This window comes from Antechinus flavipes, chromosome 4 (genome assembly GCF_016432865.1).
Source record: "Antechinus flavipes isolate AdamAnt ecotype Samford, QLD, Australia chromosome 4, AdamAnt_v2, whole genome shotgun sequence".
In the NCBI taxonomy this organism is placed as follows: domain Eukaryota; kingdom Metazoa; phylum Chordata; class Mammalia; order Dasyuromorphia; family Dasyuridae; genus Antechinus; species Antechinus flavipes.
The window spans coordinates 207570446-207587657 of NC_067401.1; the positions used below are offsets into that span (position 1 = coordinate 207570446).

The 17212-nt window shown below is 44.0% G+C and overlaps 1 protein-coding gene across 1 annotated transcript; it reads right to left on the reverse strand.

Moving 5' to 3' along the window:
* Positions 1-11: 11 nt before the first annotated feature.
* Positions 12-16788, reverse strand: TCTE1 (t-complex-associated-testis-expressed 1). Its single transcript, XM_051997066.1, has 5 exons — positions 16019-16788; positions 8097-8351; positions 3780-4348; positions 1502-1951; positions 12-1074 (listed from the first exon to the last, which is right to left on the reverse strand). The coding sequence occupies exons 2-5, from the start codon at positions 8251-8253 to the stop codon at positions 868-870; spliced, it is 1383 nt and encodes a 460-aa protein (XP_051853026.1). The 5' UTR covers positions 8254-8351; positions 16019-16788; the 3' UTR covers positions 12-867.
* Positions 16789-17212: the final 424 nt, after the last annotated feature.

The window sequence follows — 17212 nt, forward strand, 5'->3', positions numbered from 1 at the left end:
AACTCTTTGGAGAGATCCTCAATAATTTTTAATTGGATAAAGATACTGAAAACAAAAGTTTGAGAACTACTGTTCTAAACCTTGCTCTGCTCTCATGTGATACCCCTTTGAGAAGGTGGTGTGTGTGTGGGGGGGTTAGGAAGATAAGGATTGCAATTTGATCTATACTATCCCTTCCTCCAAATTTATCACCCATGGATAGTTCCCCCCAAAACTAGTCTTGTTCCCCCATCGTTTGTGAGAAGTAGCTCAGGCAGGGGAATGACTGAAAACAAGCACAGAGCTGGAGAGAGGAAGATAGCCTTGGCTGGGTTACAGATGGCAGATGGCAATCAAGCACCCCAAAGGAGCCAGCTCTGTGCTTGTATGTATGTAGGTTGGAAGACATGTTTATCAGTGCCTCCTATTGGGTTCAAGGGAAGGAATCAGGGTTCAGCATGGAGTTAAGGAAGGCAGAGGGACAAGGAAGGACTAGAGGACAGCTGATAAGAGTGGTAGCCCAGATGAGGGAGATATTTATAGCCCATAGATGTCTCGTGAATTCACCTCCCCTCCAGAGTTCTCTAGCCATCCTAAAATTGCAACCACTGTTTCTTTCTAGTGTCCCCAACTTTTCTAGCTGGGGCCCTCCTTGCTCCAAGTCTTTAACCCCAACCCCCTTCCCTAATTCCTTAGATTTTTTTTCCTTTCTCTTCCTTGGAGTGGGGATGGGTGGGAGCTGAAGAGGAATGGGAACAGGACAGGGGCTTTATTAGAAGACTGTCTTTGGGATGAGTCTGGTCAGTAGGCAAGGGGATTGGGGGTCGATGAGTGAAGGAGGTAGGACTGAGCAGCAGGTGGACACCTCGGATGCCAGTCACCCTTCCTTCAGCTTGCAGCACCACTGATGATACTGTTGACTGTTAAATGACAGCAGGTAGGCTGTAAGGTCCGAAGACGGGCAGCTTCTCGGTTGGCATTGAGGGCCACGCCTATGAGGTATTCACTCTCCTGGCCAATCTCAGACATCCTCAGGTCAAACTCCATTAGGGTCTTGTTGTCAGACATGCCCTCCAAAAGCTGCTTCCCACCATCCTATGCCATGGGGTGTGAGGAAGAGAATTTGGTAAGAACCAGGAAATTCTTAGGGAAGAATACATTAGAGAGGTATTGTCCTTGGGGGCACCCATCTTTTAAGAAGGGACAATGTGAGCAAGATATCCGGGCAAGGTACTTCCCCTTTGGATCTATTTTCTTTTCTGTAGAATGGGGAATTTGGAATCCATATTATCTGGAGAGCCTTCTTTCATCACTCTATGATACTATGGATCCGCAAAGTGTCCACCAGCCTTTCTCTTCCTCCAATTATTCTCCTCCTCTGCCATCCTTGCTGTATCATGTTGGTTTGATCTATTTAGGCTGGCATATCGATAGCACTGAATGCGCTGTACCATCTCACCACTGAGCCTTTGCCCCGTGGCCCCCTTGCCACCCCTTCCTAAAGCCCTCCTTGCTGACTCACCAGACCAAAGTGGTTGCAGGAGAGATTGATGCAGGTCAGAGTGGTGTTGACGGACAGCACCTGGGAGAACAGCGAGGCTGTGGGCTCCGAGAGCTCGTTGCCCGCCAGGTTCAGGCTGGTGAGGGTTGAGTTGGTCTGCAGGGCATGGCCCAGGGCCTGCCCACCCTCATCCTCAATGCAGTTGAGGCGAAGGTTAAGGGAGAGAAGAGTGGTATTGTAAGACAGAGCATGGGCCAGGGCCTGGGCCCCTACAGCTTTGATTTTGTTGTTAGCCAGGTTGAGGATCCGCAGCTGACTGTGGTTGATCAGCTTGGCCGCAGCCCGCACACCCCGGTCCCCAATATTGTTGTGTGACAGGTCTAGCTCCATCAGGGCCGGGTGGTCCAAGAGGCTCCGAATCAGCACACGAGCCTTGTCATCATCCACTTTGCTCCGAGTCAGCCTGAAGACCTGAGGGGGCAGAAGAATTTTGGGACATGACTGGGTGGGAACTTGTCCTGTGTGTTCTTTCTAGGAGGAAATGAGGTAAGGGAGGGAAGCAGTCTGGCAGTTCTGTCTCATAGTCGGACTTCCTGGAACTGGACTCTGAAGGTGGAGGACATTTCTCTTCTGAACGGGAGAGTAGTACAGGACGGGGAGAGGAGACAGGCAGAGCTAATTAAGACTTTCCTAGCTTATTATCAGGCTCCAGTTTCCTTATCTATAAAAATGAGGGAATTAGCAGCCTCAACTGCATCTGGATTTCCTTCCAACTCTAGATGTGGATACTGGGGAAATGTTGAGAGGTCTCATCACGGGGAAAAGGCTTTGCGTGATTGGTCTAGTGCTGGATTGTGTGTCTTGTCTCAGGAGTAGCCTGTCTTGGAAGAAGCTCATTAATTTATTTTTTTAACACACTGTGAAAAACCATTTCTTAAGTAATAATGAGGATGAAGTCTGAGCTGGGAATAGAAACACAAAGACAAGATGAAGGTTTTCTTGAAATGTTCCTATACCGAGGCCATCCTTGGAAGCAGGAAGTTAGATCGGTCTGTGTGCACATGTGTATATGTACATTACTCACACATGTGCATGCATGTTTGTGGGTGTGTATATGCATATTTGTGTGCATATTTAGGACTGTATATGTATACATGCATATACACTGTGTGTTGTTCATTGCACATGTATTTGGGTGCATTGCAGCAACAGACACGTGCAAGTGTGCGTTCATATTGGTGCATGTATGTGTAAGCACATGTTGTATGGTAACATGGGTGTGCATGTTGATGTGTTGTGTTGCATGTGTAGGTGTGTACATGTGCATTACATATATATGTGGTGTGTGCATGTGTATATAGTAGAGCAGAGGTAAAGTCAAGAGAAGGTGATAAGAGGAAGGAAAGAGAAAAGAATATGAAATGAGGAAGAAAAAGGGAAGAGAAAAAAAGGAAAAGAGATAGCAGGAAGGAGGAGAAAAGGATCAATGGACAATAGATTTACAATAACAGTAGTTTGCATATATATATATATATATATATATAGAGAGAGAGAGAGAGAGAGAGAGAGAACATATATATAAACACTAAATTTTGCAAATGATTTTATATAACTATATATATGAGTGTGTGTATATATAAGTATATGTATATGTAAATTATCCTCATTTTGCAGATGAGGGAATTGAGGTTGAGGAAGGTTGATGCCCTAGCAGCAAGGTAGTTTGCACTTAAGATGATAAGAATTTGAGCTCAAAGGGACCTTGAGGCAATCTGCCTCAAACTCTTATATTACTGATCCAATAACTGAGGCTGAGAGATTAAGTGATTTGCACATAGACACAGAGCTAGAGAGTATCTGAGGAAGATTGAACTCAGGCCTTCTTGACTCCAAGCCCAGTACTTTGTCCCCTACAACCTGCTGCACCTTAATAGGAACATAGAAAGGACTGGGAAAGAGGAATAGGAATGTTTGTGGTTGAATAAGGAAAAGAGCAGAAAGGAAGAGAAACCCCTCACGTGGCATGGGTTGAAGTCATAGGTATAAGGTCTCCTATTTAGAGCTGGAAGAGACTCCAAGGATCATCCAAACCAAATCTTTTTATAGATGGGGAAACTGAGGCCCGGAGAGGGGAAATAATCTGTCTACAATCATAGCTAGTTAATGTCAGAACCAGGACTGGAATCCAGGGGTGCTGGTTCTAAAGCCGCCACCCCGTTCACTCCTCCGGGTGTGACCCGTTTCCCGGCCAGTCTGCGGTTCTGTGCAAAAAGGGCAGGTGGGAAGGGGGCTCGACCACCTTGAGGGTTTGGCAAGCCTTAATTGCGGAGGCCAGGGAGTTGCAGTCTCGGGAGGTGAAGAGGAACAGGTTCCACTCGAAGTTCATGCCGCAGTCCTTCACGGCGAACACGAGGTCCAGCTCCTCGAGCCGCCGGAGGCCGGCCATCAGGTCCCCCAGCTGGTAGTGGTCCATGGTGAGCTCCTCCATCTCGTTCTCGCTGGCCGAGTCCGACTGGTCCATCTCCTGGAGCGCCTGCTCCAGCTTCACCGGCGGCAGGAACTGGTCCACTTGGAGCCTCACCACGTAGTCCTGGCAGAGGGGCACCATGTCCAGGATGACGTTGGGGTCCGTGGTCCCCGGGATGAAGAGCTTCAGGAGGTCCTGGAGGTGCCTCTCGAAGAACATTCGCTTCCAGCTGTTCCCGTACATCTCCACGTGTCCCACGGGCCAGCGCTGGGTACAGCGGCGCCGCCAGTAGGTCTCGTCGCTGATCAGGTTGGCGACCACCCTCAGGGGCATGTCCAGGGACAGGCGGTCCAGCACCTTCCGCTGCTGCTCTGGTTTGAGCTCTAGGAGGATAGGGTTGTCTGTGGAGGAAAGACAGAGTCGAACCAAAGGCCGTCTTATCTGTAAGGAAGCGGTCAGCCGGCGTTTATTAAGCTCCTACTAGAAAAGGGGGGCCCGGTGAGAGGGGGCTGCCGGGTAGGGGAAGTTATGGCGAATAAGGGGACAATGCTGGACGGAAGGAGGAGTTGCGTGCGCTCAAACCTAATTCTGGCCGAGTCACTTCTGTCTGCTTCAGTTTCCTCAACTATAAAATTACAGTTGATAATACTAGCACCTACTACATGCCATAATTACATGACTATGGCTCTGAGAATCACCTGAGATGATATACCCTAAATCTATTTGCCAATTTTATTTTCCCTTTTCTTTTTTCTTAATTTCAATAACTTATCTTCCTTTTTTTTTTGGAAGCATTTGATGATTTCTTCTTTTTTCAATAGTATTTTATTTTTCCAAAAATATGTAAAGAAAGTTTTCATATGTTATTTATTTTTATAGGTTATGGGGATGCAATAAAGTAAGTTACTGCTTTCAACAAACTTATATTCTCTGTCTTTCTGTCTCTGTTTCTGTCTGTCTCTCTGTGTGTCTCTGTCTCTCTGGGGACTGATATCTCTAGTCTTAATTAATATTCACAGATAAATATATATATATATATATATATATCATATACATAAAACAAAAACAAAACTGGTTGGCATGGAGCACCAGCATCTGATTTAAAAAAATTAAGTCTATTTTTATTTTATCTGCCAAGGAGAATAATTATTTTTAAATTTAAATTTTTTAATGAACAAAAATTCAACTTCTCTCACTCCCACATCCTTCACCATTCTATTGAAGAAAGAAAAGAAAAACAAAATACTTGTAACATATAAGTATAATCAAAGAAAACAAACTTCCAGATTGATCATATCCCAAAATATATATGCCTCAATCTGTGCTCTGATGTCATTGGATGAATCTGGAAAGGTCTCTTGGGCTGAACCTGGAAGGGAGGTAGAGATTCTAAGAGGAAAACATTCTAGGCATGAGGGAAAGGCTGGACAAAATAGAATGTCTTATATGGGGAACAGCAAATAGATCAGTTTGGACTAGATCATAGGTGATAAGCTGGGAAAAGAAGGAAGGGAATAAGCTTTTATAAAGCACTGTTCCAGGCTCCATGTTAAACACTTTTACAAATATCTCATTTGATCTTCACAACATCTCTGTAGAGGTGCTATTATTATCCCCATTTTATAGTTGAGGAACCTGAAGCAAATCAAGGTCAATCAAATTGTCCATGATTGTAGTAAAAGCCCAAGGTCACCTTTAAACTCAGGTCCAGCATTCTATCCATTATCAGTAGCTGCCTCAGATCTGATCCCTGAGTCTGGATATTGCCAATTCAGGAAAATTCAATTTCTCCCTACTCACTCTCTCTTTCTCTCCTCTCTTCTCCCTCTCTCCTCCCTCCTCTCTCTGTCTCTCTCTGTCTCTCTCTGTCTCTCTCTCTCTCTGTCTCTCTCTCTCTCTCTCTGTCTCTCTCTCTCTGTCTCTCTCTCTCTCTCTCTCTCTGTCTCTGTCTCTCTCTCTCCTGTCTTTCCTCTCTGTCTCTCTCTGTCTCTCTGTCTCTCTCTTTTTCTGTCTCTTTATCTCTCTGTCTCTCTGTCTCTTCTCTCTCTTTCACTCTCTTTTTCTCTGTCTCTGTTTGTCTGTCTCTATCTCTCTTTCCCTTTCTCTCTCTGTTTCTGTCTGTCTCTGTGTCTCTTCTCTCTCCCCCTCCCTCCTTATCTCCCATCTCTCCGTCTTTCTGCCTCTGTTCTCTCCTCTTTCTGTCTGTGTATCTGTCTCTCTGGAACTGATATCTCTAGCCTTAATTAAAATGAACAACCTCAAGGTAGAAATTCTGTCCATGCCTCAATTTTTAATCTCCTATTACTCTTTCTCTTCTTTTTGCCGCCTTTTTTTCTATGCCAGATACACTAACCAAATCTGAGCATACTTTTCCACCTCCTTTTCTTTTAAGATTTATTTATTTACAGGGAAGGGGAGGGGCAGAGAAGAGAAAGTAATATAAATTCAGAAATATCACTATAGGCCACTGGAAATCAGATGTCTGTACAGAAGGAATATACCTAATATAGAAGGCATAGCTCTATTTCTTATTAACTTATTCCAGTTCAGCTAAAAGTTTTCTATCAAGGAGGATTAGTAAAGATATCACTAGAGTGGAGTATAGTTAATAAAGGAAGGCTTCCAGGAAGAAGAAAGTTTGCTTTGAAATGTTTTGTTTTGACAAAGTCTCCCTAAGTGGACCGCGCTGGAAGTGGACCAAACTTGGAACTGGTCTTCATTGAAGCATTCATTACCCTAGTCTCTTTTTTTTGATCTAGGCTCATCAAAATAGTAACTGCTCTCAAGCAGCACAGAAATCCTACGATCATAGAACTAGATCAAGAAGGGACTTCAAAAGTCATCTAATCCAATTCCTCTCATTTTATAACTAAACAAACTGAGTGATGAGGGCAAGATTTGAACACAGGTTCCTCAACTTCCAATCCACTGCTTTTTCCATGTATGACAAATGGGGAGACCTATAATCATGAGATCCCAGATGTAGAGCTGGAAGTAATGGAAAAAATCTTAAAAACCATCCATTCCAGTCCTCCTCATTTTACAAACTGAAATCAAGAGAGGTTAAGGGACAAACTTAAACTTACAGAGATAGTAGATATTAGAGATTAGGTACCTCAGTGATTCCTCAGTTCACTTATGGATATATCTCATTAGATCACTTCCAACTCATTCTTTGTTCTGTCAATTTTTTTTCTTACTTTCAACATAGAACACCTTGTCTAAAAATATTTCTTGTGTCAGCTTCTCCTTTGAAACTCAGATTTCAGGGCAGCTAGATGGCACAGTGGATAGAGCACCGGCCCTGAAATCAGTAGGACCAGAGTTCAAATCTGGCCTCACTCACTTAACACAACTGTGTGATCCTAGGCAAATCACTCAATTCTAATTGTCTCATGAAAAAAGAAACTCAGATTTCAGGGTTGGGGTTAGGGCAAGGGTTGGTCAAGAGGATAAGGGAAGGCAAAAAAAAAAAAAAAAAAAGAAAGGCTATTAAGGCAACAATTCCTGGCCAAAGGATTGGCTTGGATGTATATATATTTACTTTGCTATATTTACATTAAACTGCTCCCATATATTGGCTTGTCAGGACTTTTTTGTGTTTTCTCCTGCTTTTACACACAAACGCTCAAATAGAAGTAATTTTGTCTCTTCCATGAGTCTGGAAGCTCTTTAAAGGTAGAGACATTATTTGTCCCGTTAGACTAGATGTGTCTTGTGGACAAAGCCTAGCTCTTTTGTCAAAGGTAGAATTGTGTCTCCCCAGTTAGACTGGGAATTCTTTGAAGCTAGTTTAGCTTTTTTCCCAGAACTGGAAAAATTTCTTCTGAGCCATCCACAGGTTCACTAAAAGTCTTGATGGTTAGGTCTGGGAATGAGGGTCCCTATGAAGTGAAGATTGTTGAGAATATCGATGTGATAGCTGCTGAGAATTGGGGAAAGTCCCAGGGCCAGGAGTGGAAAGCTAGGGACACAATCTTTGAATGTCCTGGTCAATAAGCTCCTCCCTAACTTAATAGGATAAATTCCCAGGAGACCATTGCACGGTATTTAGGTATTCTAACTACTGTAGCTGGATCCCCTTGGTTTTCTCCTCTCAGCTGTCTAGAGGACAGCCTCCTGAGGTGAATAGGGATAGATGGCACTTACTTTCAAAATTGTCGACAATATGCTGCAAGCAGAGCTCAATGAGACTGGGTACGATTGTCAGAGTCCATTCTGGGTCCTCTGCAATGATTCTACGCATCCTGCGGGTGTTGGCGGCTGGGTTTGTTGCTGCAGCCTTTGATGGCGGGGGGATTGCCATGGTTACTTAGGGGGAGGCTGGGGTTGTGACACAAAAGTTTCAGTAGTTTGGGAGACTCCTTAAGCAGAAAGAGCCAGAAATGAGTGGCTGCTGAGGTCCTAGAGCAAGAGATAAGGTTAGTGTCAGTAGCTGGTACGTTGCAGGGACCCATAAAATGCTTGATGATAATGATAAATATGGAGATCAAGCTGGGCTATGGCTAATAGGGGACTGAAGCAGAGAGCTCAGCCCTCCATGGAGTTACAGGAAGAGCCAGAGGGAAAGGAAAAGGCATCAAGGTGAGAGGAAAAGGGACTGAGAGATACAAGAATAAGCTAGGGAAACATCAGAAAAAAAATAGGGAGGGATATACAGTATCCTGAGGGAAAGAGGTGGGGATGGGAGTCTGTGGGGGAAGACCACAAACACACACATACATATATACATATAACAGAATGAAGATACTAGAATTACGAGGATTTGGGAATGACTTTCTTTAGAAGATGTAATTTTATTTGGATTTTAAAGGAAGCTAAGGAAGCCAGGAAGCAGGAATCAGAGCATTCTAGGAAATGGGGAATAGTCAAAGAAAATGTAGAGGTGAGAAATGTTGTGTGTCAGCCAGGGCCTTCATCTATAGCATCATCAGGACAGGAAGCTGAACTGAGGAACTTTTATTAATGCAGATTGATTCCTTCTCTGCACTTTACATTTGAGAGTATGGCCTAGGAGTCCTAAGAGATTAAATAACTGGCCTGGAGTCACATAGTGTGGGTCAGATCAGACTAGAATGTCTTCCAAACTCTGAAGCTAGCTCTTTTCACCTTAGCTTTAAAGAAGGGAATTTCTATATTCTTGGGTAAATGTAACATTTAAAAAATTATTAAAGTTTTAAGTTTAATAGGGAATTCCTTATTTAGGAGTTTGATTTACCTAACAGAAATTTGTTTGTTTGACTGAAGGAGATGTCAAGGAAGGGGTGTACTTGGTAGATAGGTTGAAATCCACTACAGAATAGCCTTTGGGAGGAAAATCTATTGCCTTTACAAATGTGGGTGTATATGGGAGCACATCTGTGACTGTGGAGGCAAGTGTATCTACAATCTTTCTATATGCAAAGAAATATAAATCTCCCCTCCCTTGTCTCCCCACTCTGTATCCAAGCCCTCAGGACAGAAGAGAAGGTTCTCTTGCTTATCTCTTTCCCCTAAATTGATCTTGGTTCCTCCCTTTTTTATTAAATATTTTTATTTTCAAAAGATATGCATAGATAATTTTCAACATTCACCTTTGCAAAACCTTATATTCCAAATTTTTTTCTCTCTCCCCCACTCCCTCCTCTAGACAGCAAATAATCCAATGTATGTTAAACATGTGCAATTCTTCTATATATATTTTCATAATTATCATGCTGCCCAAGAAAAATCTGGTTTTTCTCTCTTAACTGAGCTTGGCTTTATGAACTAGAACAGAACTAGGTCCATGTTCTGGGTGCACGGATGATCAGAGTCCCTGCGGCGGAGTCCAGCGGTTAGTCACAAGCTGGAGAAGATTCCTAGGTCAGGCCTTTCCATTTCTTTATTTTTTTCTCTCCATTTCCTTTCTCCAATCTCATCCTTCTAGAGTTAGATTCTGACTCAAGACCCCCAGTCGATCCATCAGTGGGACCTACTTCATGCTGGATACTGAGCTAGATGCTGGGGATTCGTGTACAAAGAATGGTATGATTCCTATTCATAGCGAGCTGACATTCTAAGCTTGGGGGAAAGGGAGGAAGGAGTAGGAAGAGTAAGGGAGGGTTACCTTTGTTTCACTGACCCCTTGTCTGCCCATGCTTGGGTCCTGACCCAACAGCTCTCCTTAAGAATGGGTCAGTACAGAGAAGAGGTGGGAAGGAGGTGGGTGAGGGGAGAAGGCAGGAAAGGAGGCCCCTGATTTCCTCTTCTTTTTCTATAGACTTTCAATATTCCAGACAACAGCAGGCATGTATTGGTGGTGAAAATAGAAGTAAATTTGGGTCTGAGATTCAGGGGATGTGATTGTGCCATAAGGATATCCTCCTCTGCCCACAAACTGACATCTTTCTAGCCTCGCTTGTGGGGATCCTGGTCCTAGGAGCTAGGGCTGGAACCGGAACAGGCTGGAGTCCTTAGGACCCCTGTGCCCTCCTCCGCAGGCTCTGACTGCTTCCCCACTTTGCCTGGACTCCTTTTGAATCTGTTCCTCGGCTTCCTGCCCGGCAGGGAGGGCTCCTTTGAACCAAGTCACAGTGTTCCCTGGCAGAGAGAGCACAGCAGATGGTGCTGCCCCCCGTCTGGTCCCACTCGGTGGCTAAGTGCTGGCTGCAGCACCTTAACCACCTAAGGAAGGGAATTGGCCCTGAGGAGTCTGGAGGGAGAGCCCATGTGGAAGACCCATAGGAGGGACCGATTATCTGTGAAGCAGAGAGCCTGTTCTGTAAGAGGAGGAGGAAAGGGGGAAAGCTGGGGTTGGGGTTTTTGCATTTTGATGCTCAAAATGGAAATGAAATTCAGATTCATGCAAATTAGAATACAACACGTGTAACTACCCAGCCTAGACAATTTGAATGACAGGACTGTGGGGAGGTAGTGGGGTGGGGTGAAGAGAGAGCGGTCTTATGAGTGAATAGGATCTCACAGTATCTCTGAGAAAGGATAGCCTTTAAGGGAGGGATGGATTCTGTGAAGCTGGGATGGGGTTTATGAAAGGATGAGGTCTGTTAAGTAAGGGGCTCTGTTGGAGGATAGAGTTTGTGAGGAGGATTGGGGTCTTTGAAGAGAAATGAAATCTCTGAAAAGGGTCTATTTAGAGAGGATAAGGTTGGTGAGATCGGGGGTCTGTGAAGAGTGGATTTTATGAAGAAAGGGGGTCTGTCGAGGGAGGATAGGACCTGTCGAGGAAGGTGGGTTCTGTGAAGGAGAGGGTTTATGAAGTGGGAGGTCTTTGAAGGGCCTCTTGAGGGATGATCAGGTTTGTAAGGATGGTTATGATCTATGAAGGGAGGATAAGTCCGTTAAGGAGTGAAGAGGTCTTTGAAGGGGAGGGGGTGCTTCAAGTTGAGCCTGCAATCCCTGAAATGGATGCTCTTCTAGCCCCCAGGCTTGGAGGACATCTATTTTGGCTTGGATAAGGGTCCATGAAGGAGAGTGTGGTCTCAGAGATGAGACAGTCAGAGAAACAGTTCTGCTCCAGGCCGGCGTCTTCCTCTGAGATCCAAACCCCTTCCCAGTAGAGGAAGACCTTCTAGGAGCTGGCTAACTGCAGGGTATCCAAACCTAAGCTCTCCTCCTAACACAGTGGCCGGAGGCTGCGCCTCTAGGGAGAATACCTTTTCCCTTGAGAGAACCGAGTCTTCCATTTAGGAGGCATCTCTGCCAGTGCAGCAACTCCAAGTTCCATGTATGTGTCTATTGTCTACAGTACACGGGGGTGACCACATGTCCTAGTTTGGCTGGCGATCCTGATTTCAGGGACCCGCATTCGATGGGCAGGGAAATGTCCTCTCAATCCTTTATGTAACTGCTGACAAACTGGGGTTCTGAGAAGCAAAGATGAGGAAGGAGAACTTTCTAGGTATGGAGGACAGCCAAGGGAAAGATATGGTGATGAGAGATGTCATATCTTATGTGAGAAACAGGAAGTAGGCTAAATGTGGTTGGACAGTAGAGTTTGTGGAAGGGAGTAATATATAAAGATGTTCTCTCTCCTCACATGGCCACCACCACTTGACTCAGATGTTGCAATACATTTTGCAATATTTCCCTACAACAAGGGACTTTCCCCTGACCAGTTTCCAAGGAAGGAAGGATTTCCTAACAAATAGAGCCATCCAACAATGCCTTCCTATCCTGTGTGACCCTTTCTCTAGTCTTCCCATAAATTCTTTTTGGGGAAGAATGCTTTTTCTCCATACTCTAGGGCCTTTCTTTCTTTTTCTTTCTGGCCTTTCTTGACATGATATAAGCATTGATAGAGCACAAGCACCATCCATTGGTTGTCCTCCATACTTATGAAATGACTGGCCCACCTTTTCCAATCATAACATCTTTTTGTTGCTATTTTCTTGGCTACTTCTTGGTCACAATTGCCTCCTATCCATGCCCACGATTACTTTCTCTATTGTCTTTTGGGAGACCTGCAACTTTACTTCTTCAGAGGTTGTGATAATTTCTAGAAACATAATTTCAAAGAACCTCTTGCCATTTCTTCAAAGCAATTCAGGTCTTCTTTCTTCCTCTTATTCTTCTATTTCTCTGGGCCCAGCTTGCTGTTAATCCAAATTCTCTGTTCAAGATGGCCCAACTTGTTGGGCTGTTGATTCATCTGCATATGGTGGAGATAACAGACAATCTTCATCCATTTTGTTTTTGTGGACTGGATCATAAAGCTGAATTCTCTTTGAGGTACTGTGGAGCTCACATAAAGGGCCTTTTGATATTTTGGATATTCTTGATGTTATCAGTACAATGTCACTTGCAAACAGAACTTCACCATCTGTAAGACACACTTCAATTGGACTTAGATACTGGGTCTCCTTCAAGACGGTGGCAAATATCTCTGTTGAGCATTTTTCTATATAGTTCTCATTTGATATTGATAATCAGAGAGTTATCAACTTCTACTTGAGTGGATTTAATTACTGAAATTATTCATTCTACATAAGAAATTATTTATAGTTTAAAAATACTTCTTCTGGAGCACAGAAGCCAATCAAAGGATCCTTTCAATTTATATAATTTGTTAAAGTCTCCATTGGGATATAGGGTTCTCTGCTTACCTTGGATGCCACAATTAGTGATTTTAACAATACTTTCTCCCTAAAATACCTCATTCCTGTGAATTTCTAATTAATGTTCAGACCTAGGTCACTCTCCCTATTTGCTTTCCCTATTCTTTCTGGGCTGGAGTTGCTAGAGAAAACCAGTTTGATGCAACACAATCTACATTTCTGGGATCAACTTCCATTGTATAGTTATTGTTCCTGGACTAACCAAATTCTAATCTTTTGTGGATTTTCCAGTACTCCCCTTCCCATATCCTCAGAGATTCTAGACATTCAACACCAAATATTTCTCTCCTCTTTTCTCAAGATGACCCAGCCTCCTGTTCGACTGACCTGATTTTTTACCTAGCTTAGTGGAAGAAGTATGTCGTCACTTCTAAACTTAATTCAATGTCTTCAACCTCCATATTTACCTGTCTTTTCTGGAGCTTTGTTCAGGCAATTATCTAGCATCTCAATTATATCTTTATTCTCATTCTCTCTAGTGGTTCATTCCTTTCTGCCTAAAAACACTGACATATTTCCCTAATATTCTTCTTTTAACATTGTTGTCTCTGCTGCCCCTAAACACTCATTCATACTTTACTTTAAAGAAATTTGAGCTTTATCACACTCTACTAAAAATGCATTCTTCAAGGTCACTAACAGTTTCCTGATTGTGAGACACAACAGCTTTTTTTTCCCCTCTAATATTTCTTCCTTGACTTTTCTGACACTCCTGTATATGAATGCCTCGTACATAAAAACCTGGGTTCAAATGTTCTCTGACTATGTGACCATAAATCACTTAACCTATCTTTAGTTTCTTCATCTGTACAATGAAAGGTTGAAATTTGTTGGCCTCTAAGGTCCCTTTCAGCTCTAAACCTATAATCTTTCCTTACTCTCCTACTTTTCTAATTGTTCCTTTTCTGCTTTCTTTTCTCCTTTTCTGTCCTTCAAGATTTTACCATTGATCCTCTTCTCTCTTTACTCTTTAAGATCTCATTTACTTTCATCTGCTCATTTCTGACCCCATGACTTCCAAACCTATTTCTCCAGCTTTGACCTCTTCCCCAAGCCCCAGTCCCGTATTTCAAAACTGTCTTTTGAACATCTTTATTTGGATGTCCCACCTATATCTCAATCTCAATATGACTAAAAATGAACACATTCTCTAAATGTATTTCCTTGCCCAATTCCCCTAAGATAACATCACAGAATGGAAGAGTAGGGGCAAATTTAGGTGATTCTTGACCACCCAGGGTTGATTGCAATTGGGTGACACTGAACAGAAGAATAGTTCTATAGCATCTACCATGTGCCAATCACCATACTGTGTTTTACAAATATTACTTCATTTGACTTTCACAACAATCCCACAAGGAATAGTTGAGGAAACTGAGGAAAACAGAGGCTGAGTGATTGGTACTGTATCATGTAGCTACCAAGTATCGAGAGAGCAGATTTGAACTCAAGACTTCCTAAGTCCAGGCACATCATTCTATCCACTGTATCTAGTTACCTCAATTCCCATTTTCCTCTACTGTACTGTATTATACTATAACCAGGGAGAGGTGGGATCTGATGAAATAATCCACATAACTTGTGGGGACAGCTATGTGGGGATGAGAATGTATGAAAAGACAGTCAAGGAAAATGGGATGCAACCTAAGCTTTATCACTAGTAGCAAGACAAGGGGCAGATATGGATTTCTGGCTGGAAGGAATGAGGAACATATGAAATCATGGAAGGTATCTTCATCTGATTCACTGCTCCCATTTGACAAATAAGGAAATTGAGGCTCAGAGAAAATGACTTTCCCAAAATTCAGTAAGAATCTCAACTCACATCTCTCTACTCCAAATCCAGTGCCTTTTCTGTTATGCATGTTCCTTTCTGTCTCTCTTCTTTCTCCTTCCCACTCCCAGAATAAATAAACCCATGGGTTTGGTCTCTCTCACCCTAACAAAATTGTTTCATAAATGTGATAACACATGTTTATACAGCACATTAGAATTTACAAAGGGCTTTCCTCACAACAGTATCTGTAATACAAGTATAATTTCCATCATAAAGATGAGACAACAAGCTAGGAAGCTGAATGATTTGCCAAGGTCACAGGCTAGTAATGGACACAGCTGAGACACAGTCAGGTTTCCTGCCTCCCATCCGTAGTTCTTTTCACCACATTGCACTGTGAATCCAGGTTACCTGTCCTCTAGGCTTATGGCTCTTGCTCAAACTGCCTGCAACTCCAGCAGGCTCAAATCCAGAACTGACCCAAAATGAATGAGGGCTTTTTTTTTTTTTTTTTTTAACCTTCCTCACTCTGCCTCAAACACTGATAACTCCTACCAGGCTTTTCTTCTCAGCTTTCTAAAGGTCACTGCAGTGCCTGTCCACCCGTCTTGGGAGGAGAAAAGGATGCAGCAGCCTACTCTGTAGTCAAGGGAAAGATACTGCAGGAGGGAAGCAGGGAAATTCTGGGTTTCCCAAAGGGGCCTCTGTCCCAAGGGATGTAGAAGCAGAGCAGGAACAGGACAGAGGCATGAGTATTAATGATGTCCCCAAGTCCTTTGCACCATCTTCTTCCTCCTTTCATAAGCAACCAGCCCTTCCCGTTTTACTGCTAAGTAAATAACCACTCCCTGGGGACAAGGGAACTGGCATCTTTCTTCAGCTGTGGAGTGATCTCAAGGGGCTGCTGCTGGGGCTACCAGGCTTTCCTCCCTTCTCTCCTCCAGCCAAGAGGGAATAGGGACCAATTCGGGGAAGCTGTACACAAAGAGGTTAAGTCTGAAACCACCAGCATGGAAGAGGCCAGAGGGTTAAAAGGTGGCGATGATGGAAGGATAGGATTCTTTTATTCAGGGGGAGATAGAGGAGTAGGCAGGAGGAAGGGAAAGGAGATCTGGACAAGGTAAACGACAGGGACATGGGCATAAAGGGGATGCAGGGCACAAGGACATCAACTGGCCTCCCCCCCAAGGTCTCCTCACCGGCTACTTTGGTCGCATTCAGTTTAGTTGGGACCCTCTGCCTGGCTCTGTCTCCATGGAGACGCCTCCCCTCCCCCCCACCGGAAGGCTCTCTGCATTGGTTGCCATGCACGCGGGCTGTAGTTAAGGGAAAGAGTGTGCGAGTGAGCGCCTGCGCAGTTTGTAGTTTTGGAGTACTGTATGATGTATACCCATGTACTTGCAGTGTGTACATATGGGCTTTGTCCCTCCTGAGCATACCTTCATGCTTCCCATGGGACCATAATTTATTCTTTTGCATGTGAGGAGCTAACCGTAAGGACTTGTCTCAACTCTGTATTTTCTTTAGATAAACTAAGGTTTAGAAAAATGGGTGTTGCCAGGGGAGAAGTCTACATCTACTGACCTAACCCCTGCTCTTCCCCCTTCTGGCCAACCTCAGGGGAAGTTGTGGAACAATTTCCATAAGCAGGGATTCCCAACAAGGTTTGTGTATCTCCCTTCTCCCTCCTCTGCAGTCACAATAAACCCTGGCACCTTTGTGCAGTCCTTTCCCTCCAAGAGGGAAGCAGGGAGTGAATCCTAAGCCCCCAGTTTCTCCTCAGCCCAGTCCCACCCAGTCTCCCCAAAAGAGGTGGGGATTTGCTTCTCATTTTCTAGGGGGTAAGGCTATGGCTATGAGATGGGCACAGTGGAGGGAGGGTTAAATCTTAGCTTCTTTCCCTTCTTTCTCACTGCCCTCCCCACCCCCAATGAGCTCATGTCCTTAATGAGGTTGGGAGGGAGGAGGAGCCTGGCCATGACAGAAGACTTGGAAGCCCCAGAGACATAGGCAGGGCCGGAGTAAACAACAGAGGGGCCAGGCGCTGGGAACTTTGGAGACAATTGTGTTCACAGCAGTGATTAATCAATAAGTCAGTAACATCTTAATTAAAATGAGAAATCAGCTGTCAAGTAGACTGCACCATGGAGGGGCCAAACTCCACTTGAGGAAGAGAGACCTTTAAATTACAGCTTTGGACACCAGGAGGCAGGTGGCCCTTTTAAATTTTGATGTTCAGCCATTCATCCAGACTCAGTTTCAGGGGGAGTCATCCTAGCTGGCTCCCTTCTCCCTCCAGAGAATGCCCAATTTCCCAAGCACTTGGTGGTAAATTCTGGAGAAGGCTGCCAGAAGCCGAATGCTTAAGAGACTTTTAGACTGAGGGAGGAAGA